At 41.8% G+C, this 26,313-nt stretch overlaps 1 protein-coding gene and 1 pseudogene across 1 annotated transcript in view; one reads left to right on the forward strand and one right to left on the reverse strand.

The window, feature by feature from the left end:
* Window positions 1–26,313, forward strand: part of dhx29 (DEAH (Asp-Glu-Ala-His) box polypeptide 29) — a 127,735-nt gene that overhangs the window by 8,474 nt on the left and 92,948 nt on the right. The window contains exons 2-6 of the mRNA XM_043688629.2: window positions 6,955–7,034; window positions 15,387–15,500; window positions 19,028–19,157; window positions 22,085–22,224; window positions 25,637–25,786. Coding sequence (XP_043544564.2) covers window positions 6,955–7,034; window positions 15,387–15,500; window positions 19,028–19,157; window positions 22,085–22,224; window positions 25,637–25,786 — 614 coding nt within the window. The remainder of the gene's footprint in view (window positions 1–6,954; window positions 7,035–15,386; window positions 15,501–19,027; window positions 19,158–22,084; window positions 22,225–25,636; window positions 25,787–26,313) is intronic.
* Window positions 13,742–15,180, reverse strand: LOC148152165 (uncharacterized; annotated as a pseudogene).

Below are 26,313 nucleotides of genomic sequence, written 5' to 3' on the forward strand. Positions count from 1 at the left end.
AATCTCCCTGTATCCCATACTTCCTGGCTTTATGAATGAGCGTACCATGGGGAACCTTATCAAATGCCTTGCTGAAGTCCATATACACCACATCCACTGCTCGACCTTTGTTGACATGTCTTGTCACCTCCTCAAAGAACTCAATAAGATTTGTGAGGCATAGCCTGCCCCTCAACAAGCCATGCTGACTGCCTGTGGACTGCCCCCAGGCACTATGCTTTGCCAAATAGTCATAAATCCTATCACTCAGAATTCTTTCCAAAACTTTGCTGACCATAGACGTAAGACTGACTGGTCTGTAATTGTCAGACCACACTATGCTTTGCCAAATAGTCATAAATCCTATCACTCAGAATTCTTTCCAAAACTTTGCTGACCATAGACGTAAGACTGACTGGTCTGTAATTGTCAGGGATTTCCCTATTACCCTTCTTGAAAAGAGAAACGACATTTGCTTCCTTCCAATCCTCCGGTATGACTTCCGTGAAGAGTGAGGAGGCAAAGATCCTTGCCAGAAGCTTAGCTACCTCCTTTCTCGCTTCCCTGAGCAGCCTAGGATAAATCTGGTCTGCCCCTAGGGACTTATCAATCTTAATGTTTTCCAAAATTTCCAGCACATCAACTTTATTGATCTTGATCTGGTCAAGCCTGTATCCCAGCTCCTCAAAGTTTTCATTCACAACAAGGTCCTTTTCCTTAGTGAAAGCCGAAGCACAAAACTTATTTAGGGCTTCCCCTATCTGCTCAGACTCCATGCACAGGTTCCCTCCGCTATCCCTGTTCGGCCCTACCTTCTCCCTAATCATTCTCTTATTCCTCACTTATGAGTAAAATGCCTTTGGGTTCTCCCTAATCCTCATTGCCAAGTCTTTTTCATGCCCCCTCCTGGCTCTCCTCATTATACACTTAATGGTAAGGTCTTGGGGAGTGTTGCTGAACAAAGAGACCTTGAAAGTGGTGTCACTAGTAGACAGGATAGTGAAGGAGGTGTTTAATATCCTTGCCTTTATTGGTCAGAGTATTGAGTATAGGAGTTGGGAGATCATGTTGCGGCTGTACAGGACATTGGTTAGACCACTTTTGAAATAATGCACGCAATTCTGCTCTCTCTCTCTGCTATAGGAAGGATGTTGTGAAACTTGAAAGGGTTCAGAAAAGACTTACAAGCATGTTGGCAGGGTTGGAGAGTTTTAGCTGTTGGGACAGGCTGAGTAGGCTGGTGTTATTTTCCCTGGGTGCTGAGGGATGATCTTTATAAAGGTTTATGAAGTTACAAGAGGCATGGATAGGGTAAGTAGACAAGGTTTTTTCCCTGGGGTGGGTGAGTCCAGAACTAGAGGGCATAGGTTTAAGGTGAGAGGGGAAAGAGTTAAAACAGACCCAAGAGGCAATTGTTTCACGCAGAGGACCGTGCATGTATGGAATGAGCTGTCAGAGGAAGTGATGGAGGCTGGTACAGTTACAATATTTAAAAGGCATCTGGATGGGGATATGGAATAGAAAGGGTTTAGAGGGATATGGGCCAAATGCTTGCAAATGGGACGAGATTTATTTAGGATATCTGGTCAGCATAGACCAGATAGAGACATACAGCTTTTGTCTATGATCATCTGATCAAGATCCCCTTGTACTCTGAGGAATCTTCTTTGTTGTCCATTAAACCTCCAATTTTGGTGTCATCTGCAAACTTACTAACTATACCTCCTATGTCCACATCCAAATCATTTACATAAATGATGAAAAGCAGTGGACCAAGCACTGATCCTTGTAGCACATCACTGGTGACTGGCCTCCAGTTTGAAAAGCAACCCTCCACCACCAACCTCTGTCTCTTACCTTAGAATCAGTTCTGTATCCAAATAGCTCATTTTCCCTCTATTCTGTGATCTAACCTTGCCAACCAGTCTACCATGAAGAACCTTGTCTGTATCCTTACTGAAGTGCACTGTTCTGCCCCAATCAATCCTCTTCCTTACTACTTCAAAAAACTCAGTCAAGTTAGTGAGACGTGATTTCCCGTTCACAAAGACTGTCCTAATCAGTCTTAGCCTTTCCAAATACATGTAAATCCTGCTCTCCAACAATTTGCCTACCACTGATTTCAGGCTCACCCTGTAGTTCCCTGGCTTTTTTTTAATCCACCTTTCTTAAATAGTGGCACAACATTAACCACTCTCCAGTATTCTAGCACCTGTTGCTATCGATGACACAAATATCTCAGCAAAGGGCCCAGCAATTGCTTCCCTTGCTTCTCACCGAGGTCACGGATACACTTGATCAGGTTCCTGGGATTTATGCACGTTGGTGCGTTTTAAGACATTCAGCACCTTGTCCTCTGTAATATGGACATTTTTCAAGATGTCTTTATTTATTTTTCCATGTTCTCTATCTTCCATATCCTTCTTCACGGTAAACGCTCATGCAAAATTACTTGTTTAGTATCTTGCCTCATCTCCTATGATTCCACACACAGTCAGCCTTGCTGATCTATAAGGAGCCCTATTCTCTCCTTAGTTACTGTTTTGTCCTCAATCTATTTGTATAATCTCTTTGGATTCCCCTTAACCCTATTTTCCAAAGATATCTCATGTCCTTTTTTGCCCCTCCTGATTTCCCTCTTAAGTATACCCCTGCCTTTACACAGTCGGTTCTGATATAATGCAATACTTCCATTCTCGTGCAATCTCGCATGACAAGCAAATCACATAATAGCCATTTAAAGTAATGGGACCAGAAACACATTATAGCCAATACAGATAAGCAAAGTTTGTGTGCTGAAAATAAGTCTCTAAATTCTTCAATTGTGTTAAAGCCAATTCACATTGAAGAAACACGTGTTATAGCTGAACAGACTGTTTTCTAAGGAGCCACTCGATTTCTGTTGCCCATACCTGACATAGGCATCCTTCTTATACTTGACCAAAACCTTATTTCCTCTAGACATCCAGCATTCCCTACACCAACTAGTCTTGCCCATCACCCTAACAGAAACATACCATTATCTCATTTTTGAAGGCTTCCATTTTCCAGCTGTCCCTTTACCTGTGAGCATCCATCCCTAATCAACATTTGAAAGTTCTTGCCTAATACAGTAAAAAGTAGCCTTCCTCCAATTTAGAAGTTTAACTATTGGATTCAGTCTATCCTTTTTTATCACTTTTCAAAAAAAAACTAATAGTGTTATGCTCACTGGCCCCAAAATGCTCCCCCACTGACACCCCGTTCACCTGCCCTGCCTTATGTTCCAGAGTAAGTCAAGTTTTGCACCTTCTCTAGTAGGTATATCTACATATTGCATAAGAAAATTTTCTGTACGCACTGAACAAATTCCTCTCTATGCAACCCTTAACACTGTGGCAGTCCTGGTCATCCCAGTCCTATGTTCCCAAACCATGCCCTGAGTTCATCTGCATTTCCTGTTATGCCTCTTCTATTAAAATAAATGCAGTTTAGTTTATCAGTCCTACCTTGTTCTCTGTTTTGTTCATGCCTGTTTTGGCTGTTTGACTTGCTCCTTTTATCAACTGTACCAGTATCAGACTGATCTGTTTCCTCACTATAAGCGGCCAGACAATCGCAGGCATATCCCCGCTAGTTTAAATCCTCCCAAACAGCTTGAGCTTGTGGGCGGCATGGTGACACAGTGGTTAGCACTGCTGCCTCACAGCGCCAGAGACCCGAGTTCAATTCCAGCCTCAGGCGACTGACAGTGTGGAGTTTGCACGTTCTCCCCGTGTCTGCGTGGGTTTCCTCCAGGTGCTCCGGCTTCCTCCCACAGTCCAAAGATGTGCAGGTCAGGTGAATTGGCCATGCTAAATTGCCCGTAGTGTTAGGTAAGGGGTAAATGTATGGGTGGGTTGCGCTTCGGCGGGTCGGTGTGGACTTGTTGGGCCGAAGGGCCTGTTTCCACACTGTAAGTAATCTAATCAAATCTCTCCACCAATATATTCATCCCCTTTGAATTCAGGTGCAATCCATCCTTCTTATCCTGGTTACTTCTACCTGAGAAGAGATTTTAATGATCCAAAAATGTGAATCCTTCTCTTATGCACCAGTTCCTCAGCCACCCACTCATCTGTTCTATCCTCCTATGTCTACTGTCAGTAGCTGGTGGCATCAGGAGTAATCCAGATATTACTACCCTCGAGGGACCTACTTTTAAAATTCCTGCTGAACTTCATATTCTTTCCTCAGAATCTCATCTTTTTCTTTTCCTATGTCATTAGTTCCAATGTGTGCAGCAACTCCTGCTGCTCCCTCTTCCCTTTTCAGAATATTCTGCAAGGATATTGATCCTGGCTTCAGGGAGGCAATGTACCGTTCTGATGTCTTGCTGTCAGCTGGAGAAATGTTTGTCTGTGCCTCTGATTAGAGAGTCCCACATCACAATGGATCACTTGGAACCTGACATAACCCTTGTTACATTTGAGCCAGTCTCAGTACCAGAAACCTGGTTGTCAGTACCACTTTGCCCTGAGAGTCCCTCATCCCTACATTTTCCAAAGCAGCATACTTGTTTGTGATGGAGATAGCCACGGCTACCTTTTCTGGAGGGCATTTACCTGACTGTATCTCCCTCCCTGCAATTACCATTTATCACACCCCCTAGCTCCTGTAACCTCCTCTAACTGCCGCTCTAACCGATCCAAGTGATTGAGTAGGATGTCCTGGAAACTTCCTGCCAACATAATTATCAATAACATGGAAGCTCTTCCTAATCTCTCACATCCAACAAGAAGAGCACATAACTGTATTAAAGGCCAACTTTGCTCCTTGGAGCAGGAGAATCGACATTTCGGGCATAAGCCCTTCTTCAGGAATGCTGAAAAAGGGCTTATGCCTGAAACGTCAATTCTCCTGCTCCTCAGATGCTGCCTGGTCTGCTGTGTTTTTCTAGCACCACATTTTTCAACTCTGGTCTCCAGCATCTGCAGTCCTCACTTTCTCCTAGTCCATCTTTGCTCCTTCACAATCTACAGACCACGAAAATAGCACAGTCTTACTGCTCTAAAAACACTGCTACAGGCTATCTTGGTACCTATGTTTTTTTTTAAAGGTTTAATCAAGAGACCAAATCTCAATAATATATAATCAAAAAAGAACCCATTCTAATCAGTATTGTCGATTTAGAAAAACAAGTAATGTTTCACTTTAAAACTAGCCACTTAACTGCTTCCCTGCTGTGAACTCCCTCACACAGGTTTTTTTCCAGGGTTGGCTGTGAATTTTGCTTTGTTTATTTTTCTTAGAATGAACTCCAATTTCCAGAGACACTTGAAACTAAACAGCAAAGGCAGCAGCTGTGTAGATTCATTGCTGTGTCAGAAAGCAGTGTAAGGTTTCTTTCTCCATTTGAATCACTTTCCTTGTGGTCACTACCTTTGTCTCTCTTCAATCTTATTAAAGTATCGTTTTGATCTGTTCTTCCCTTAGTTCCACAACAATGTAATGGCTTATAGAACATTAATTACTGCTCTTAGAATTCAGGGAAATCAGCTCCAACACTGAAATACCTCAAAAATGGAGCTGCTTGACGGTTGTTGAAAGTGCACCCATCAAGGCATGTGAAAAGTTTTCCATCACAATCTTTACCAGAGCCTTTGCTGATAATGGGACTGTCTTTGGTAATTAGGAGGTAGTTGCTTGCTCCAAGGCTGTTGGGATCAGACTTGCTGTTACTGCCACACTATGTATATGGCTGGTCAGTGATAACACTGAGGCTGCTGATAATGGGGAATTCAGTAGTAAGTAATGCTGCTCGCAAGACACTGTTTTGGACAAATTCAGCAAATTCAGAACGTAATTGGATAAGATAAGCTTAAATTGAGATTGCACTCAATTTTGGTCACTTAACTTGGCTGTCAGCTTGCACTATGAAGTCCATTTACAAAGTTAATAATCTTAACATTTCTTCTATACTGGTAACATACGATGAAGCATATCTTGAAAACTCTCTTTTAATATATTAAACTAACAAAGCCTCTGACGCTTGGTAAATTTTGAGATTGTTTAGTTGACAAGGACTGGAACTTTATACTGCATAATATCACATGTTGCAAGGGTTACATTCCCACACAACTTTGTAAATGACTGATGTGATTTATAATGGGTGTTAATAGGATACATTTTAATCATCCAAAATTTTGATTTGTACAGTCATAGTCATAGAGATGTACAGCATGGAAACAGACCCTTCGGTCCAACTCTTCCATGACGACCAGATATCCCAACCCAAACTAGTCCCACCTGCCAGCACCCGGCCCATATCCCTGCAGTACACATTGAAAGAAAGTTTCTATTAAATTTTATGTTTTTTATTGCGCAACAAGATGTTATATTGGAGGAATAGTATGATAAAGTAAAAGAGTTATAAAATTTGTCACATTATCCCTAATGGTTCTCCATGTAGTAATGATGTGGGCCCACATGAAACATACCACTTATAAAATGTGCAGTGTGCACTTTGCATCAGAAATAGTTTTGTATTAACATCAGTTTTATTTTTTGAGTTGCTTTTTCATTTTTTTTGACGTCTGCAAGTATGTATTTTCCTCAAATCACCAGGCGAGTAAACTTTAGATATGTAATGGGTGAAATGGTGTATGGAATTTTTTGTGTGCGTAAGCTAATTTGTGAAAGGCGAAGATGAGAATGGCAGCGCTTTTTGCTGTTACTCATTACTGCTAAAATGTTCATTTATGTGTCTTCAAGGCTTAAAAGCTTTACTTAACATTGAATTAGTTAATTCATCATCACTTGCAGAGCTGCAAACATTGAGGCCATTATTTTAAGTTATTGGAGAATTCCTTCACTTTTAGTTTTTTTTGTAGTGTGTGACAGGAAATGTGATATAGTGGTATATTTTATCTTTGGAACCACTGTTGTATTAGAAATCCAATCCACTGGACTATATTTTCTGAGTTCAACTAATACTTTTCTTCTCTTTATTTTTAGGCCCAAAGACATATAGCTTTGGCACAACCTCCTCTAATGAATTGAATACTGCTGGAAATTTGGATAGATCCATTCCTAAGGTGATCATGTGCATATTTTTAACTTTTGAATTATTATTCTATCTTTCACAGAATATAAGCAGTATTGGCTAGACCATTTATTATCCATTTCTAATTTCTTGCAGAAGAAGGTGGCAAGTTACTTTCTTGAGCTACTACTCTCCTTGGGGTGTGGGGATATCTACAGTGATGTTGGGAATAAAGTTCCAGGATTTTATTTTGGCACTAATGCTAGATGGCCAATTTCTTAGAATCCCTACAAAGTGGAAACAGGCCCTTCGGCTCAGCAAGTCCACACCGACCGTCCGAAGAATAATCCACCCAGACCCATTCCTCTCCCCTATTACTCTACATTTACCCTTGACTAATGCACCTAACCTGCACATACCTGAACACAATTGGCAATTTAGCATGGCCAATTCACCTAACCTGCACATCTTTGAATTGTGGGACACTGGGAGAATGTGCAAGCTCCACGCAGACATTTGCCCAAGGCTGGAATCGAACCTAGGTCTCTAGCACTGCTGTCTCACAGCACCAACCACTGAGCCACCGTATTGCCCCAGAGTCATTGAGTCATACAGCATGGAAACAAGTGTAGTCTTCAAGATGATAGGCAACTTGCTGAGGTGGTGATATTCCCATGTCTCTGCTGCTCTTGTTCTTAATGGCTTTAAAAAATGCTGTCATATGAGCTTTGGTGAGTTACTGCAGTGCATTGTGTACATGGTGCACACCTGTGCTACTGTGCATTGGTGGTGGAGGGAATGATTGGTGAAGACGGTGGATAGGGTGCCAATCAAATTGGATGTTTTGTCCTGGGTGGTATTGAGCTTGTTGAGCATTGTTGGAGCTGCACTCATCTCAGCAAGTGGAGAGTATATGATCACACTCATTGTGGATATTTCTTGTTGATGGTTGTTTTAAAAAATTCTCAAGGTCAGGTTCGTAGGAGAGTAGTCTGACACAGAACAAACGACCAAGAGGCGAGTCTGCTAGAATATGCTTCAGCATTTTATTCCCCGCAGCGTCGCCACAACGGGTCTGGCTTATACTCACTCTACATGTTACCGGAACTGGGAGCCGTCAGTTCTCGTAGAGCGGTTGCCAACAACCCACGCTCGGCGGTTAAACGTAACCCCGGAGCAGACTCCCGGGTCTGGCTTATACTCACTCTACATGTTACCGGAACTGGGAGCCGTCAGTTCTCGTAGAGCGGTTGCCAACAACCCACGCTCGGCGGTTAAACGTAACCCCGGAGCAGACTCACCGAACTGGAGACTTTTCCAGCTGATATACTCTTTTCCAGATATAAACATTCATGTGAACAGCAGAGCAAGGCTAAAAAACACATTCCATTCTGGTTACATACAGATAAGAAGATTCACACGGGGAGGTGTGTAATAAGATTCACACGGGACTAAGCAACACCTCCATTCCGGTTAGATTCACACATGTATTGGGACATAATTTTTAACCGTTTACACCACAGTGGTAGATAAGCACTGGTAGGGAGACTGGAGCCAAGTTGCTTGCTCAAGAATTCCTAGTAGGTGAGCTGCTCTTATGCTCATCACCTGTCTATTGGGTCTTCATCAAAAAGTTAAATGTGATTCACCTTTCATAAACATGTGATGGCTTTCCTTAAAAATCCACAATTATCCAAATGACTGCTAATTGTAGAAAGGATAATCCAGGACCAAATGTTAAATTACTGGTTCGTTGCTAGATTTGTTTTTGCACACATTTTGGAACAAATATTTACAATTTTCTGGCGTAATCCTTGAGTGTAAGGAGCACCAGAAAATTATGGCCACAACCGTATTTTGCACCGTGACCTACCTCAGGCTCTTCCAATGCCTCATGATTTATCAACTGTTTAGGCTGACAACCTTTTACCTAATAATTTTGCATTTCAGTTTACCTACAATAGTTCCATTCTCGTCCCACTGAAATTTGCCCTCCTTCACTTCAGTGTTTTTAGCTTGTTCCTTGTCCTTTAGAGAGCTAATGTAAATCTTATGAGAACACAAACATTTTGGCAATAGCATTATGATAATTGACGTGTTTGTCCCTCAGAACATGCTCCACTAATAATTCTCCTTTCTCGATAGGCTGAAAACTTAGAGTCAAGAAAATTCATATGAACACGTTTCTGAAACTCATCACTTTCTGCTCTTTGTTAATGGTATTGTACAATTCTTGGTCTATAGATTATATCCAACAGTATAACCTTTCCTCTTTTTCTTAGCTCTAACCAAATAGATTCTGTTCCTGACCCATCAAAAACATCCTTTCCAGCACCATAGTATTTTCCTCAGTCAGTATCGCTATACTTCTTTCTTGCTTTTCTTACCTGCTTTTAACAGTATTCCAGATGTAGCCTCACCAGCACCCTATAGAGCTGCAACATAACCGCCATATTTTTATACTCCATTCCTCTTGCAATGAAGGACAATATTCCATTTGTTGTCTTAATTACCTGCTGCACCTGCAAATAACCTTTTGTGATTCATGCACAAGGACACCCAGGTCCTTCTACAGAGCAGCATGCTGCACTTTTTCATCATTTAAATAATAGTTTATTTTGCTGTTATTCCTATCAGAATGGATGACTTCATGTTTACCAACATTGTACTCCATCTATCAGTTCCTTGCCCATTCACTTGACCTGTTCATATCCCTTTGCAGACTTTGCTTGTCCTCTGCACACTTTTCTCTACCTCTCCGCTTAGTGTTATCTGTGATCTTTGCCACAATGATGGTCTGGGGTTGAAGTGTTCAGAGGCGGAAAATGAGGCGTTCTTCGTCCAGGCTTCGGGTGGTGAAGGGGGAGGTGTGGGCGGAGGTTTTGCAATTCCTGTGGTGGCAGGGGAAGGTACCAGAAGGGGAGGGTGGGTTGTTGGGGGTGTGGACCTGACCAGGCAGTCACGGAGCGAACAGTCTTTGCGGAAAGGGGTTGGGAGGGAAATATATCCCTGGTGGTGGAGTCCGTTGGAGATGGAGGAAATGTCGGCGGATGATGCAGTTTCTGTGGAGGTTGGTGGGGTGGAAGGTGAGGACCAGGTGGTTCTGTCCTTGTTGAGGTTGGAGGGGTGAGTTTGTGGGAGGAGGTGCAGGACGTGGATGAGATGCATTGGAGGGCTTCTCCTTCTTCTTCGAATCCTCCCACTTTCTCCAGACAAAAGGGGTAGCCATGGGCACCCGCATGGGCCCCAGCTATGCCTGACTCTTTGTTGGCTTTGTAAAACAGTCCATCTTCCGTAATTACACCGGCACCACTCCCCACCTCTTCCTCCGTTACATTGATGACTGCATCAGCGTCACCTCATGCTCACATCAGGAGGTTGAGCAGTTCATCAACTTCACCAACACATTCCACCCCTACCTTATGCTCACCTGGACCATCTCTGACACCTCCCTCCCCTTCCTGGACCTCTCCATCTCCATTAATGACGACCGACTTAAAGCTGACATTTTTTACAAACCCACCGACTCCCACAGCTACCTGGATTACACCTCTTCCCACCCTACCTCCTGCAAAAATGCTATACCGTATTCCCAATTCCTCCGTCTCTGCCGTATCTACTATCAGGAGGACTGGTTACACCACAGGACACACCAGATGGCCTCCTCCTTTAAAGACCATAATTTCCCTACCCACGTGGTTGAAGATGCCCTCCAACACATCTCATCCACGTCCTGCACCTCCGCCCTCAAACCCCACCTCTCCATACGCAACAAGGACAGAACCCCCGGTCCTCACCTTCCACCCTCCGAACCTCCGCATAAACCGCACCATCCGCTGACACTTCCACCACCTCCAAATGGACTCCTCCACCAGGGATATATTTCCCTCCCCACCCCTTCCGCTTTCCGCAAAGACCGTTCCCTCTGTGACTACCTGGTCAGGTCCACACCCTCCCCTCCTGACACCTTCTCCTGCCACCGCAGGAATTGCAAAACCTGCGCCCACACCTCTCTCCTCATCTCCATCCAAGGCCCCAAAGGAGCTTTCCACATCCCTCAAAGTTTCACCTGCACATCCACCGATGTCATTTATTATATCCGTTGCTCCCGATGCGGTCTTCTGTACATTGGGGAGACTGGATGCCTTCTCGCAGAGCGTTTTAGGGAACATCTCTGGGATGCCCGCACCAATCAACCCCACTGTCACGTGGCCGAATGTTTCAACTCCCCCGTCCCACTCTGCTGAGGACGTGCAGGTCCTGGGCCTCCTCCACTGCTGCTCCCTCACAACCCAACGCCTGAAGGAAGAACACCTCATCTTCCGCCTCGGAACACTTCAACCCCAGGCCATCAATGTGGACTTCACCAGTTTCCTCATTTCCCCTCCTCCCACCTTACCCTAGTTCCAACCTGCCAGCTGAGCACTATCCTCGTGACCTGTCCTACCTGCCAACCTTCCTTCCCACCTATCCACTCCACCATCCTCTCCGACCTATCACCTTCATCTCCATCTCCATACACCTATTGCACTCTTGGCTACCTTCTCTCCAGCCCCACCACCTCCCATTCATCTCTCCAGCCCGGAGGCACCCTGCTTCATTCCTGATGAAGAGCTTTTGCCTGAAACGTCGATTTTCCTGCTGCTCGGATGCTGCCTGACCTGCTGTGCTTTTCTAGCACCACTCTAATCTAGACTCTGATCTCCAGCATCTGCAGTCCTCACTTTCGCCTATTTTGAAACACTCACAACAGTGCCTTTTTCATGTCTTTATGTCATCTGTCAACGTTTTGGACTCTGTAGCATCACCACAGACCAAGCGCCAGGGTGGTACAGGTGTTATACGAGGCTCGGGTATTGGTGGTCCTCCATCAGTCTGGGGTCTGACTGATCGTGGTGTAGGTGGATCGGCGCCCCCGTTTTTTATTTTTATTTTTATTTCTATTTCATTTTTTTAATCCTAGTCTCCGGCCAGAGCCGGTTAGCAGTAGTTTGCTCACTTATCACTGAAGAGTTGTAATACTTCGAGTGTCAGTGAAAATGTGAGTCTTGATGTCTTTTGGGCGAAGGTTTCGAATCTTTCTATGCTGAGATATTTCATGAGGCTGTTATTCAGGCCCAGCCACTTGCCTCGTGCGCCCATCATGAAGCCCAAGTACTTGGGTTCCGAGCCCCCTGTCATTCCGTTATCTTGGTGTTAAGGTGTTTATATTTCTCACATTTCTCAGGCCATGCCATTTCCAGAGTTTTGCTGTCATTCTTGTACCGCACATTGACATCCACTACCGCGATCTTTCGATCTTTCTTGAATATGAGATTGGGTTTCCGTAGTGAGCCACCTTTTGCAAACAACCTGGGCTCAATGTACAGTGTCTAGCCCTACTTACTGATGTGCTTTTGCAGCTGTTCAGCTATCTTATTATTGCATTTTATCCAAGCATTTTTGATAAATGGGCAGCATCCTGAAATGTGTGAGATGGTCCTGACTCCCATTTCACAGCTTCGGCAAATTTTGTTTCTATTTGGTCTTCCCCTTGATAGGGTGGCTCTTTTCGAGTATAGATTACACCGCAAGAGCAAACTGTTTATAAACAGAGGATTTCTGATGAATTGCTGATTTCAGCCATGAGTTAGAGATTTTGTCATCTCTGAAATACTGGATGCCTGCCGCTTGGCATTCCAGCTTTTGCCACTTTCCAAATTCCCATTCTCTCCATTCTGCATACCTGTTGGGTGGTTTCTGTCGCTTGACATCTGTCTCCTGGAGTGCTGGCATGATGGCCATTTTGGTGGCTAGGTAGGAAACCTTCAGTTTCTTTAGGGACTTTCGCGCAGTCCTGCAATGGTGTCTGTGTTGCATTGTCCTTTTTTACTGAAAGGAGGCCTGAATTATCACATCACTGGACGTCTCAAGTGCCTTACGTTTGCAGACAATTGCGGATGGAATTTGCATCTCAAGTTTTGGTTCTCCAAGACCGCCGTTCCTATGCTGGCATACAGGACTCCATCAGTGGTATGAGGTGGAAGGTGGAGGAATTCTTTTGTGGCATTATGGATGATCTGGTCCAGTTTTATAAGTGTACACTGAGATGCTTCGGATAGGGTCAGATGGAAATACAGTCTGGGGATGACGTGCATTTTAAGGATTTCCAGCCGTTGCCTTGGTCGGAGAGATGCTGCCTTTATTCTTTTAACCCAGGTCTTAAGCTTCTCCTCCGATTCTCCTTCTGACACACCTGCCCACGGATTGATACGGGCACCCAGATACTACTACTTGACATCTGGTGGTATATCGGCTATGGATTCATTTCGCGGTTTCGTGTTATCGAAGTGGTTGTATAAGAAGGTCTTCCTCTTAAACATACAGTGGAAGCCCTTCGTCCTCAAGATGTTAATACTGAGACCCGTATGGTCACAGTATGACTGAAGCAGCTTCAGATTCCTCGACGTTTCGGTGTGGGAGTCCATCAGAAGGTCATCCGCGAAGGCCAAAGTCAAACAGTTGACTCTTCTGCCGTCCAGGGGCATGACGACCCCTGAGTTGGCCTCCAGGGAGCATACCAGAGGATCCAGAGCGATGTTAAATAATATTGCTTTACGCCCCTCTCAATGTTTATTGGGGTGGTACATTTACCGCTCCCTTCCACCACGGTTTTGTTGCTAGTGTGGAGATCTTTGATCAGACCTGCAAAGACTTTGGGAAGTTGTGCTCTTTGTAAAGTTTTCAGTAGTAGCTTGTGCCCAACCGAGTAGACCGCATTCACCAGATCAACAAGACAACTGTGAGGTCCTTGCAGTTAAGCTTTGCTCCCTTAATGATGTTTTCGAGAATGACAATGTTTTCATTGCATCCGGGAGTGGCTGCTAAGAATCCCCCTTGCGTGTTGTTAATTTAGACTGTTTCACTGAGGTGTTTTGCCATTAATTTCATGAACAGTTGTAGCAGAACTGGACCAACAGTTATCGGCTGCCAGTTGTCAATGTTTTTCAGGAGGTCTTTAACCTCGCATTTAGGAATCAAGACCGTCCGACTCTTTTTCAGTGATTCGAGTATTCTGCTTGATTTGAGCCATAGGGAGAAGAGGCGGGGTAGATGAGTTTCCTCCTCCTCATGGATTGATTGTATGTCACTCAGTTTCAGGCCGTCTGGTCCCGTGGCACTGTGCTCGTCTATCCCCTTGATGGCTGTCTCCACCTCTTCTACCTCTATGGGTTTCATCAAGGATCGGTCATCTACATTCCCGGTGTATGGGGCATACTTACAGATATTTGATTTCTGGTTTGGTATTGACAGTTTCTCTCAGAAATATGCCTCCAGTTCCTCTTTTGAGAGGACAAGCGGATGAGTCGGCGCCCCCATGATCTCGCGAGCTAGCTGGCACCGTTTGATTTTGTAGAGCTCCTGTGTCGCTCTAAACAGCACTCTACCTGCTGCCCATCTTTTCTTTGCCCCGGTATTGTTACCAGTCTTTTTGTATTTTTTAGCCTGGTCTTTTTGAGGCTTCTTTCATATTTTCTGTCTCTCCCTATTATTCATTAGTTGATCGGTAATACTTTCCATCAGTCCTACCCTTAGGGCAAGAGGGTCCGGGTCGTTCCTTGCGCTCAAGAGCTCCTCAGCTTGTGTTAACTGGTCATCTACGTCCCTATGCTTAAGGATTGAGGCCGGTGTTCTTCAACTGGCTCTTTGGCGCGTGTTTTGATCATCGGCATTTTCCCAGATGTTCTCCCACTCCGATTCGTGTGAGTTATGATTGACTTGTTTGGGGTTTGGACCTCCGTCGATGTGTTCGCAAGGGTCCTGCGTTTATCTGAGATTTGCTAGGGTATTTTCGTTTTAAGGATGCTGGCAATCGATTTATTAATAAATTTGTATCCTGTAAATCTCACTTCTCATTCCCTCAGGAGTGCCACTGCCACCTGTGACCATACGCGATCACTTCTCCCTGGTTTGCCCTTGACCTTGAGTGTAGTTTTGAGGTGTTTTTCATACCATAGACCAGGGTGTTGGTGCCTCTCGTGTTGACCAAGTCCCGACTGAGTTGTAAACTGTTGGTCACACGCGCTGCATGCAAAGTTCCCTGTTGGGGCGGGGGTTTCTTACCTTTGCATTTTGGGTAATGGCAGGAGATACTTTCCTGCTTTGTCGCAGCGTGAACATTTTGTTTGGATATTCTTGATTTTGTGCACCTTAGTCATATCGGTCTTAAACAGGCTGACAGTGGGGAAAAGGGTGTCACAATTCTTGCAAAAAGCCTATCGATGGGGGTAGTGAATAATTACCTCCGGCACAGATATCCACTCATATACTGGTTCGATCACTACTCCTTCCATGAAGGCAGTTGTCTCATTTGTTATATCACCAATCTCAGTACTAAAAATAACAAACTAATTATATTTTAAAGGTTGTGATTAAACCTGAACTGGAACAAAGGATAATAAGACTGATTAACCAATTCAAAGCCCAACATGGCAAATCGGGAACCATCTCTGGAAGGCTCACAGTGAAAAAACTGCAGGTAATACCATTTCAGCAATTATTTGCAAATGTTTCAAGCACTTCAGGGAATCCTTAGTTTTCACTTGCAGGTAATATATGTTATGGACCAGACCAGACCTCCCCTCAAAATAAGATAGCCCAGACCCTAACTTTTTCTTATTTTAAAGGTGGGTGGAGGGTGTTGTATTCCAGATACAATTCAATTTGTTAACTACTCGAATTTAAGCAAAACGCCTTTTATTTTTACATGCAGACTGAAGAAAAAGAAAAGAATTGACTTAACTGTTACTCTATTGAAATGCTTAACAAAATACTTAACTACTATTAATTAACTGTTCCAATATAGTAACATACCATAAACACACCCTTGGCAAAGGAAAAGTCAGTAAAATAGACTGTTTCACATGCAATTTCAGCAGCTGAAAGGAACCCCAGCTTTTAGTTGTGACAGAGAGAAATAATAGCTTCCATATCCAGCTTCAAGACCCCAACAACTGCTGAAAGCTAAAACTAAAAATCCTGGTTCTGTGGGGGTTTGACCTCACCCATTTTTAGGCTGCTTCAGTTGTTCCAGTTTTTTTTAAAATAAAGGCCTTGCAAGATGTTTACCTTATTGGCGAGCAGATCGCTCGTCACTTCTGTCTCAACCTTTCTCCATAAAATAAACCAAGATAAAATACACCTCCTAAAGCCATGGTATTGTCCAAACAACACAACTTATTTTGTATCCAGAAATGTTTATAAATGTACTAAGACACATGAATAACTGTTGGGACTACACAATCTATAAATGGGAAATCCTTTTTCTGCACCCAGTGCAAGAAAGCTGCAAGTCATTAAATTTGAAGTAGATATGTAACTTTGTGATAGCTATCTGAAATTTTCCTTCTGTTTGTGGAACATTAAACGTACCAATATTTGGACAGGATATTGATTCCACATCAATAGCAGTTGGGAAAGAATATGAGTGAGTATTATAAGTCGATATAAACTCTAGTAACAAAAAAGGACAAACCATTGCACTTGAAATTCAATGTTATTTTCCACAAAATTTCCAGTAATATACTTTTTTGAAAGAAATCTTGTGAAATATTCATCAACTGCAAGAATGATGCCATTATTGTTTGTTAAATTGAAACAAGAAAACTGTAATTAAACTTGACACAGACTTTCACAATGTAGAAGATTTCCCATGGAAAGACACAAAATCACAATTTGGATTAATTTAATCGTAAGGCACAAAAAAAACCTATGAAGAAAGGTAAGATAGATTGAGAGTAAACTAACTCAGAATATAAAGACAGATAGCAAATGTTTCTATCAATATATAAAACAAAAAAGAGTGGCCGAGGTAAATATTGGTCCTTTAGAGATGAAAAGGGGATTTAGTATTGGGATATGAGGAAATGGCTGAGGCGTTGAACAGGTGTTTTATGTCAGTCTTCATAGTGGAGGACACGAATAACATGCCAGTAATTGACAAGGAGACAAAGATATGTGAGAACCTGGAAATAATCATCACAAAAGTTGTAGTTTTGGGCAAGCTAATGGAACTAAAGGTAGATAAGTCTCCTGGCCCTAATGAAGTGCATCCCAGGGTACTAAAAGAGATGGTGGGGGATATAGCAAATGCACTTCTAGTAATTTTCTCTGGGCCTGTTCTGTTCCAGCAAATTGAAAAACAGCAAATGTAATGCCACAATTTTAAAAAGTGGGTAGACAAAACATGGGGAATTATAAAACGGGTTAGCTTAACTTCAGTAGTGGGGAAAATGCTTGAGTCTATTATCAAGAAAGAAATAGCAATTCATCTAGATAGAAGCTGTCCCGTTGGGCAGACGCAGCATGGGTTCATGAAAAGCAGGTCATGCTTAGCTAATCTACTGGAATTCTCTGAAGACATTATGAGCAAGGTGGACAATGGGGACCCAGTAGATGTGGTGTACCTAGCTTTCCAAAGGCATTCGACAAAAGGCTGCTGCATAAGATAAAGATGCATGACTTTATGGGCAATATATTAATTTGCATAGAGGATTAGTTAACTACATGAAGCAAAGAGTGGGGATAAATGAGTGCTTTTCTGGTTGGCGATCAGAGACTCGTGGGTGGTGTGCCTCAGGATCACTGTTGGGACTGCAGTTATTTAGGATTTACATAGATGATTTGGAGTTGGGGACCATGAGTCGTGTGTCAAGGTTTGTGGATGTCACTAAGATGAATGGGAAAGCTAAGTGTGCAAAAGTCTGTGAAACTTTGCAAAGGGACATGGATAGTTTAAGTGAATGGGCAAAGGTCTGGCAGATGGAATACAATGTTAATAAATGTGAAATCATCTATTTTGCTAAGAAAATAATAGTAAAAAGGTCTGTTATTTGAAAGGTAAGAAATTGCAGCATGCTGCCGTGTAGAGGGACTTGGGTGATCTTGTGCATGAATCTCAAAAGGTTAGTCTGCAGATGTAACAAGTAATTAAGACGACAAATGGAATTTTGTCCTTCATTACTAAAGGGATTGAGTTTAAAAGCAGGGAGGTTATGTTGCAGCTGTATAAGGTGCTGATGAGTCCATACTTGGAGTACTATGTACAGTTTCTTCATCTGACTTGTGAAAGGATGTACTGGCACTTGAGGGGGTGCAAAGGAGGTTTACTAAGTTAAGGTGTTGGCTTAAGAGGAGAGACTGAGTTGACTGGGGCTTTATTCATTGGAATTGAGAAGAATGAGGTAGGGGATCTGAGAGAAATAAGTAAAACTATCAAGGAAATAGATAAGATAGAGTTGAGAGGATGTTTCCACTGGTGGATACAACTAGGACAAGAGGGCATAGCCTCAAAATTAGGGGTGGCAGATTTAGGACTGAATTGAGAAGAAACTCACAACCCTCTGGGTGAAGAAATCTGTGGAATTCCCTGCCCAGTGAAGTAGTTGAGGCTTCCTCATTGAATGTTTTTAAAGCTAAGATAATTTTTTGAGCTGTAAAGGAATTCAAGATTATGGTGAGAGGGCAGGTAAGTGGAACTGAGTCCACAAAAAATGAGCCATGATCCTATTGAATGGCAAAATGGGCTCAAATGGCCAGATGGCCTACTCCTGCTCCTAGTTCTTATGTTGTAAGTGCTTGTCTGTTTCTTAAATCCTTGGTGAGTATTTATAGAACATGGACTGTTGGGCTTGTGGAAAGTGGCAAACATGACTGTGGGTATTGTGGGAAGCAGGTGATTCATGTAAATATTGCAGAGGAGTTTATTACAAGGATGGATGTTTATTATTCTTAATAGTCTAATTGTGGTTAAATGAGGATAGCTTATGGTATGCTTGGGCCAGTAAAGTGTTCTTGGGATTTGAATTATGTTTACTTCTATAATTCATGATATTTAACCTTTTAACTGTCATCTTTGATACTGGTATGTGTTCATTCTAAGTATTCCCATTATATTATTAACTTTTCAGTTGAATTTTATATTCGGTTTTAGTTTTTCGTGATGTATGAAAGCATACGGAACAATTTTTATGTTTAAATAGTCTTATTAACTGAATGTCTGTGCAGGACCTATATATAGCTTTGCAAGGATTTTCATTTCGTGAAGAGGACATTGAAGAAGCCATGAAAAACACTGTCATTTATGGTGGAGATCTTCATTCTGCTTTGGACTGGTTGTGTTTAAATCTTCCTGACGGTAAGTTGTTTGAATATGAATGTGTTTAGCAGTATAATTGTTTTATCTGTGACAAACATGAAATGGACTTGGATACATTTTGCCATTTAGACTTTGTGGGGAAATTGATGTTTCCTCCTGCAATTCTGCAAAAAGACATCAATCTGAAATGCTAGCTTTTTCTTTCCTCAACAGATGCTGTCTGCCCTCTTCAACATTATCAGAATTTTTTTTCTTTTATTTCAGATTTCAAGCATTTGTATTTCCTTTTATATTACAAAAAAAATTCAATGCAACACTGCTGTCATGATAAAACAGTGTGTCATTAGTCTTGCAATGAGTACTGCTTTATAAAAATTGCCAATATATTTTTGAAAAAGCAAATCCATTTCCTTGACCTTCACTCAATCTTTTCAGCATTACATTTTGCAGTTACACGAAACCATGGCCAAAAAAAAAATCAAATCCCCACAGCGTGGAAGCAGGTCATTCAGTGATCGTGTACACACCGCCCCTCCATGAGCATCCCACTTAGACACCACCCCCCAACCCTATCCCTGTAATCCTCCATTTGCCATGGCTAATCCACCAAACCTGCACAACCCTGGCAATTTAGCATCACCAACCCACTTAACCTGCACATCTTTGAACTGTGGGAGGAAACTGGAGCAAATCCAGGCAGACACAACAAGAACATGCAAACTTGACACAATTGCCTGACACTGGAATCAAACCCACGTCCCATGGCACTGTGAGGCAGCAGTGCTAGCCACTGTGCCATCCCATCCACTCAAATCCTACTCAAATGTTTTATATCACCCTTGTGAAAAATATATTGCTTGACTAAGCATAACACGCAGGCCAGCACGGTGGCTCAGTAGTTAATGCTGCTTCCTCACAGTGCCAGATATTGGGTTTGATTCCACCCTCTGGTGACAGTCTGTGTGAATTTTTCACATTCTCCCCTTGTCGCATGGGTTTCCACCGGGTGCTGCAGTTTCCTTCCACGGTCCAAAGATGTGCAGGTTAGATGAATTGGAAGTAATAAGTTAACCATTGTGTCCAGGGATGTGCAGACGAGGTGCATTAGCCAAAGTAAATGCAGGGTTACAGGAATAGAGTAAGGGGCTGGGTCTGGATGGGATTCTGTTTGGAGGATTGGTGTGGACTCAATGGGACAAATGACCAGCTTCCACACTGTACGGATTATATGATTTCATTCCATTTAAAAAAAAATGGTATATTGCAAAATATACCGTGTGGGCGGCACGGTGGCACAGTGGTTAGCACTGCTGCCTCACAGCGCCAGAGACCCGGGTTCAATTCCCGCCTCAGGCGACTGACTGTGTGGAGTTTGCACATTCTCCCCGTGTCTGTGTGGGTTTCCTCCGGGTGCTCCGGTTTCCTCCCACAGTCCAAAGATGTGCAGGCCAGGTGAATTGGCCATGCTAAATTGCCCATAGTGTTAGGTAAGGGGTAAATGTAGGGGTATGGGTGGGTTGCGCTTCGGCAGGGCGGCGTGGACTTGTTGGGCCGAAGGGCCTGTTTCCACACTGTAAGTAATCTAATCTAATCTAATCTAAAAAAAAATGTATGTAACCAATAATTGTAAGCTTCTGTGTTTTCTTTATGGACAAAAAGAAGTTGGAAGATTTAGTGCTTAGATCGAATAGGAACTGTGCTCGTACAGCTGGCAAAGAATGATGAATGACTAAAAGGTTGTTTAAAGGTATCTTTGGCAACTGGAAGTTTAGGAAAGAAAATGGCTTTGCTGGAGTATATATCTTGGGTAATTTAATTACTGCAATTATAATTGTATTTTCCAGCATTGTTTCATTATTGTTAGGGTCCCAGTAATTATATAATATAATTTTGCACTGCATGCAGAAACTTAATCGACCAGTCATATAAATACATTGGCTACAAGAGAACGTCAAATGCAGGTAATTCTGCAGTCAATAACGTGCCTCCTGATTCTTTAAAGCCTGTCTATCATTGATAAGTCAGGAGTGTGATGAAATATTCTCCACTTGCCGAGATGAGCCAAGCTGCATCAACATTTGAAGCTCAACACCATCCAGGACAAAGCAAATTGATTGGTCAACGTGCATCTAACACTGTTATTACACAGTGGATGTGTACCATATCCAAGATTCACTGTGACAATTCATTAAGTCTCCTTTATCAGTACCTTCATCAAATCCTTGGCCAACACCCCTTTTGAAGGCCAAGGACATCAGATGCATAGCAATACCACTAGTTTCCCAGTTCCCTTCTAAGCTGCTATTATCCTGACCTCAAACTTTATGACTCTTTCTTTTCTGTCACTGAGTCAAAATCCTGGAACTCCCTTCCTCTTGCCCTGCAGTGTACCTGCAGTAAAGAAGAAAGTTGACTGCAACTTCCTTGAGACAAATACTGGCTTAACCAGCAACTTGCACAGTTCATGAATAAATTGAGAAAGGTACAAGTAAAACTGGATATTCATGGTAGGAGAACCAAAATTTAGGTTCGTCATTCAAATTGTGTTATATTACAGTGGGTATGTTAATAATAAAAATTGTAGTGAACGAAATAGTGGTTATGTGACAGTTGATTGTTTAAGCAATTTATTCATATCTTATATTTTCAGTATGCTTTCTATTCTTTGAGGTTGCAACTTTGTACTATACAACTGTTCTGCTGACCAGGTTCCTTCGGCTATGTCAAGACACCAGATGAGCAATCTGCCTCTCTTTAATGGATATTAGGGACCAAAGAAGATCTTTTAAAGGATGAATTTTGTGTTCAGAAAGTTTCTTTGGACTGTTTAAATTCATGACATATGCATATGAGAAATTGTGAATAAATTCTTAATCTCTGAATGTTCATGTAGTATGTGTGTTTATGGTAATCTGCTCAGAATAATTTCTCATTTAATTGATTTGATATGTTTTTTTTTAATTTAGATTCATTACCTGATGGATTCAGGCAAAAACTGCAGGAGGAAGAGACCAAGACCAAGCCCAAGTTTCAGCTGCCTGTAAAGGCTGAAATAAATTATGAAAAATCTGAGGTTCAAAAAGGTGATGATAAGCCCCAAGCCAAGGTAAGATAATGAATATTTTGTCAAATTTAATGTTTTTGACAAAAAGTGGATAAAAGAATGGTGATGTGCCATTTATTTTTCCTCTCCTTGACAGCAGCTTAGCTTTTATTTTAAAAATGAGGTTCTCATGCATTACTAGTTTGATATGCTGCTGTTTGCTTGTTGCTGTGTTGAAAAAGCAAAGAAGGTCCCATATATCATAGCTGAATGTTAATATATAATATGAGAGATATTATGGCTCTAATGAGGTGAAATGTATTTAATTTTCAGGGCACTGGACTATTTGGACTTGGTATGGAGTTGTTTTGTCATGATCATTTTGTCATCTGATCTGTCATCTCTTGAATGACTTCTGCTTTCTTGAAGCATGTTGTCAGTGTTTAAATGTTTACATTATATGTCATTATTTCCCACAATCGATGTAGTTGGAATGCGCCCAATGACTTAAGGTTACTGTATTGCAGTAACTGCAATTCATTTTGAGATCATAGCTGATCTGATAGTCCTCAATTCCACTTCCATCCCTTCCCGCATAACCCTTGATTCCCTTACTGATTAAAAAACATGTCTACCTCAGCTCTGAATATACTTAATGACCTAGCCTCAACAGCCCTTTTTTTTTATATAAAGAATTCCACAGACTCGCTATCTTCTGAGAGAGGAAATTCCTCCTCATCTTTGTCTTAAATATGCAACTCATTGTTCTGAGATTATGTCGTCTGGCCCTAGCCTCTCTCACAAGAGGGAGGAAGTAACCTTGCTGCATCTACCCTGCCAAGTCCTCTAAGCATCTTGTATGTTTTTGGTCACCTTTCATTCTTGTGTATTCCAGTGACTACAGGCCCAATCTACTTAACCTCTCCCTACAGTTATTCTATACCTGGTATCAGACGAGTGAACCTTCTCTGGACTGTCTCTGATGCCAGTTTATCTTTCCTTAGATAAAGTGACTAAAATGCTCGCAGTATCCCAGCTTTCTCCTGACCAGTGCTTGGTATAGTTTTAGCTAAACTGCCTTATTTTTAAAGCCCATTACCTTTGAAGTAAAGGCCAACATTCCATTTGCCCTCCCTATTAGCGACTGAACTTGATTGCTAGCTTTGTGGGATTTTTGGATGAGGACTCCGAAACCCCTTGGTTCTGCAGATTTTTAATAATATTTAGCTTCTCTATTTTTCCTTCCAAAAAACATAACTTCACATTTCCCCACATTATGTCTTTGCTCATTTGTTTAACCTGTTTATATCCTACTCCATGTTGTTTGTATGACCTGCCACATAAAGTGGTGGTGGCTGGTACAATTACAACATTTAAAAGGCATCTGGATGGGTAGAAGAATTGGAAGGGTTTATAGGGATATGGGCCAAATGCTGGCAAATGGGACTAGATTAATTTAGGATATCTGGCATGGACAAGTTGGGCCAACTGGTCTGTTTCCGTGCTGTTGTTCTTTGTGATTGATCTATTTGATTGTCTCCTTCCCACTTTAAATAAAGGTGTTACATTGGCAGTTTCGAAACCTAAGGTGTCCGTCTTGGTACTACTTGTGAATTTACCTTGTTTTTTTTCCTATTTATTAATTATTTTCTCCCTCGTTATTTTTTGTTTGGTTGTCTTTTTTTTTAAGCTTTCCTAGAACTCTAGTTTATCATTGATCTTTGCCACATTTTTTTTTACCAACCTGAACTTCCTTGGTAAACCATAGTTGCCTTATCCCTTCCTAAAACCTTCCTCCATCACTGTACTCTATATTCTTAAACGTATGCTATTGCTCTTTAACTGTCTTTGCTGCTAAACTTTTTTCTCGGTCCACTCCAGCCAGCTCTGCCCTCATTCCTTTGTAATTACCCTTATTTGAGCTTAGCACAGTTGTTTCTGACCTGAGTTTCTCCCTCTCAAACTGAACACTAAATTCTGCCATGTTATGGTCACTGTTTCCAAGGGCATCTTTTACTTTGACCTAATTTAATATACATGCTTCATTACATAGCATCAGATCCAAAACAATCTGATTTCTTGTTGAATCCGTAGCATTCTTCTTCTTGGAATCTCAATTCATTTTAGGAATTCTTCTTTTTGCCCTCCTCCCAATTTGATTTCCCCAATCTAAATGAAGATTAAAATTGCCAATGATTCATGTATTCACTCTGTATGCCCTTATTGTCTCCTCAGTTTTTCTCTGTCCAACTAGAAGACTACTGTTCAGGGCTTGATCCCAATCAGTATTGTCTTTCCCTCTTATATTTCTTGCTTAGACCTTATCCAATTCAAGATAAGTTCTTGACATCATACTTATTCCATTCCATACCAACCAGCCTTTCATTCCTGCCTGTCCTGGCTTCTTACTAATAATAGAAAAGGGAATATGCAAACCGTGAGGTTTCACATTGTATTTGAAGATAATTCTGCTGCTGCTGCTGGATGCCCAGATTTGAGATGGTACATTCTTCAAAGTCTGTCCCATTTAACATGTCAGTCGTGCCACACAGCAAGGTGCAGGGTGTGCTCAGTGTGTAATGGGACCTTTTTTCCACAGTAACTGTGCAGTGATCTCTCTTACCAATATCATCATGACAGATTAATTTGACAGTTTCGTCCTGATGTCATGAGACATTATGGGTCCAGAGTCAATGTTGAGCCTCGAACAAGGCTCCCTTCATATTGTATGCCACTATATCGCCATCTCTGGTTGCACTGGACCTAGCCAAGGATGGCAGTGATGGTATCTGGGACAGTGTAATTAATATCAGGGTATGACTCCATAAGCATGATTGTCAGCCTGTTGCTTGACTAGTCTGTGAGAATGCCTTTGCATTTTTGCCAGCAGCCTCTGATGTTCGTAAGAAGACTTTGCAAGGTTAAGAGGGTTCGTTTGACATTTTGTTTTTCTGGTGCCTCTATCAATGCTGGATAAAATGCCTGGTTTCCTTCCTTTCTTTCAACTTTAGGCAGGCTTTATGAAAACTGTGTATTGCCTACCATTTAAGAAGGCAGTTAAAAGTCAACCACATTGCTGTTGATCTAGATTTAGATATATGCATGTCTGGAGTTAGACAAGTATAGCAGATTAGGAGCACTATAAGGACATCATGGAACCAGATGCTCCTTCAGAACAGTCAAGAGTGATTACATGCTCACCATAAGACTAGATTTTCACTCTAAATTTAATTGAATTTGAAATTTCAGCATTTGTCATTGTGAAATTGAAACCCATGTCACACTAACAATAGCTAGGACTCTGGATTACTAGACAGAAATGAGTACTGTAGATGTTGGAGATTAGAGTCAAGATTAGAGTGGTGATGGAATGCGAGATTACTGATTTGTAAATATTTTTGTGAAAGACTAAGGTTGACATGAGACATTAAATTGATGTATGAATATTATGAATTACAATGTTTCTTGCTGATAGGCTGCTGAAAGTGGAAGCACGCAAGTTAGCATGAAGGAATGGATTTTACAATATGCTGACAAAGCAAGTAGTAGCGGAGATGATGACAGTGACGATCCAAATAATGAATTACCTGAGAAAACGTGTGAAAAGGAAGAACGTTTTGATCCGGTAAACATAACATGTATTTATCTTCAGATGATGGAAAGTGGCATTGCTTGTGCTTTTCCTTCCTTTGCAATGTTCTTCTCCCTGAAAGCATTAGAGGCTTGTTGACATTACAATTCCATCTATAGCAAATGCCCGTTGGTACCTCCGTCAATAATACTGTTGAATGAATTATGCCAACGTCACTAAGCTATTTCACTCTGCAAAATGTCAAAATTATTTGAAGCTTTCACAAGCAACCTATTTTGTGCCTTCCTAGCAAAGGAGCATTTCTAACAGATTTTTAACTGAATGCTATCTGAAATTTGATAACTGATAATTCATTGAATCAATTTTCTTGTGATTTCATCTCTCTGTCGGAAGGAGAGAAATTTCAGAAATATCTTTCTTTGGTCAGTTAGAAAAGTTGGATGTGTTGCTATTTTGTTTTCCTATCATCATTTTTGAACTTACTGTAACTCCATATGTTTAGCTCAGCATATGACACGCAAAGGTATTCTGTTGGAAATTCAAGGAGATTTTGTTTTTTT

This window comes from Chiloscyllium plagiosum, unplaced genomic scaffold (assembly GCF_037043375.1).
Source record: "Chiloscyllium plagiosum isolate Xiang-an unplaced genomic scaffold, Cpla_swu_hap1 HiC_scaffold_1, whole genome shotgun sequence".
Taxonomy (NCBI): domain Eukaryota; kingdom Metazoa; phylum Chordata; class Chondrichthyes; order Orectolobiformes; family Hemiscylliidae; genus Chiloscyllium; species Chiloscyllium plagiosum.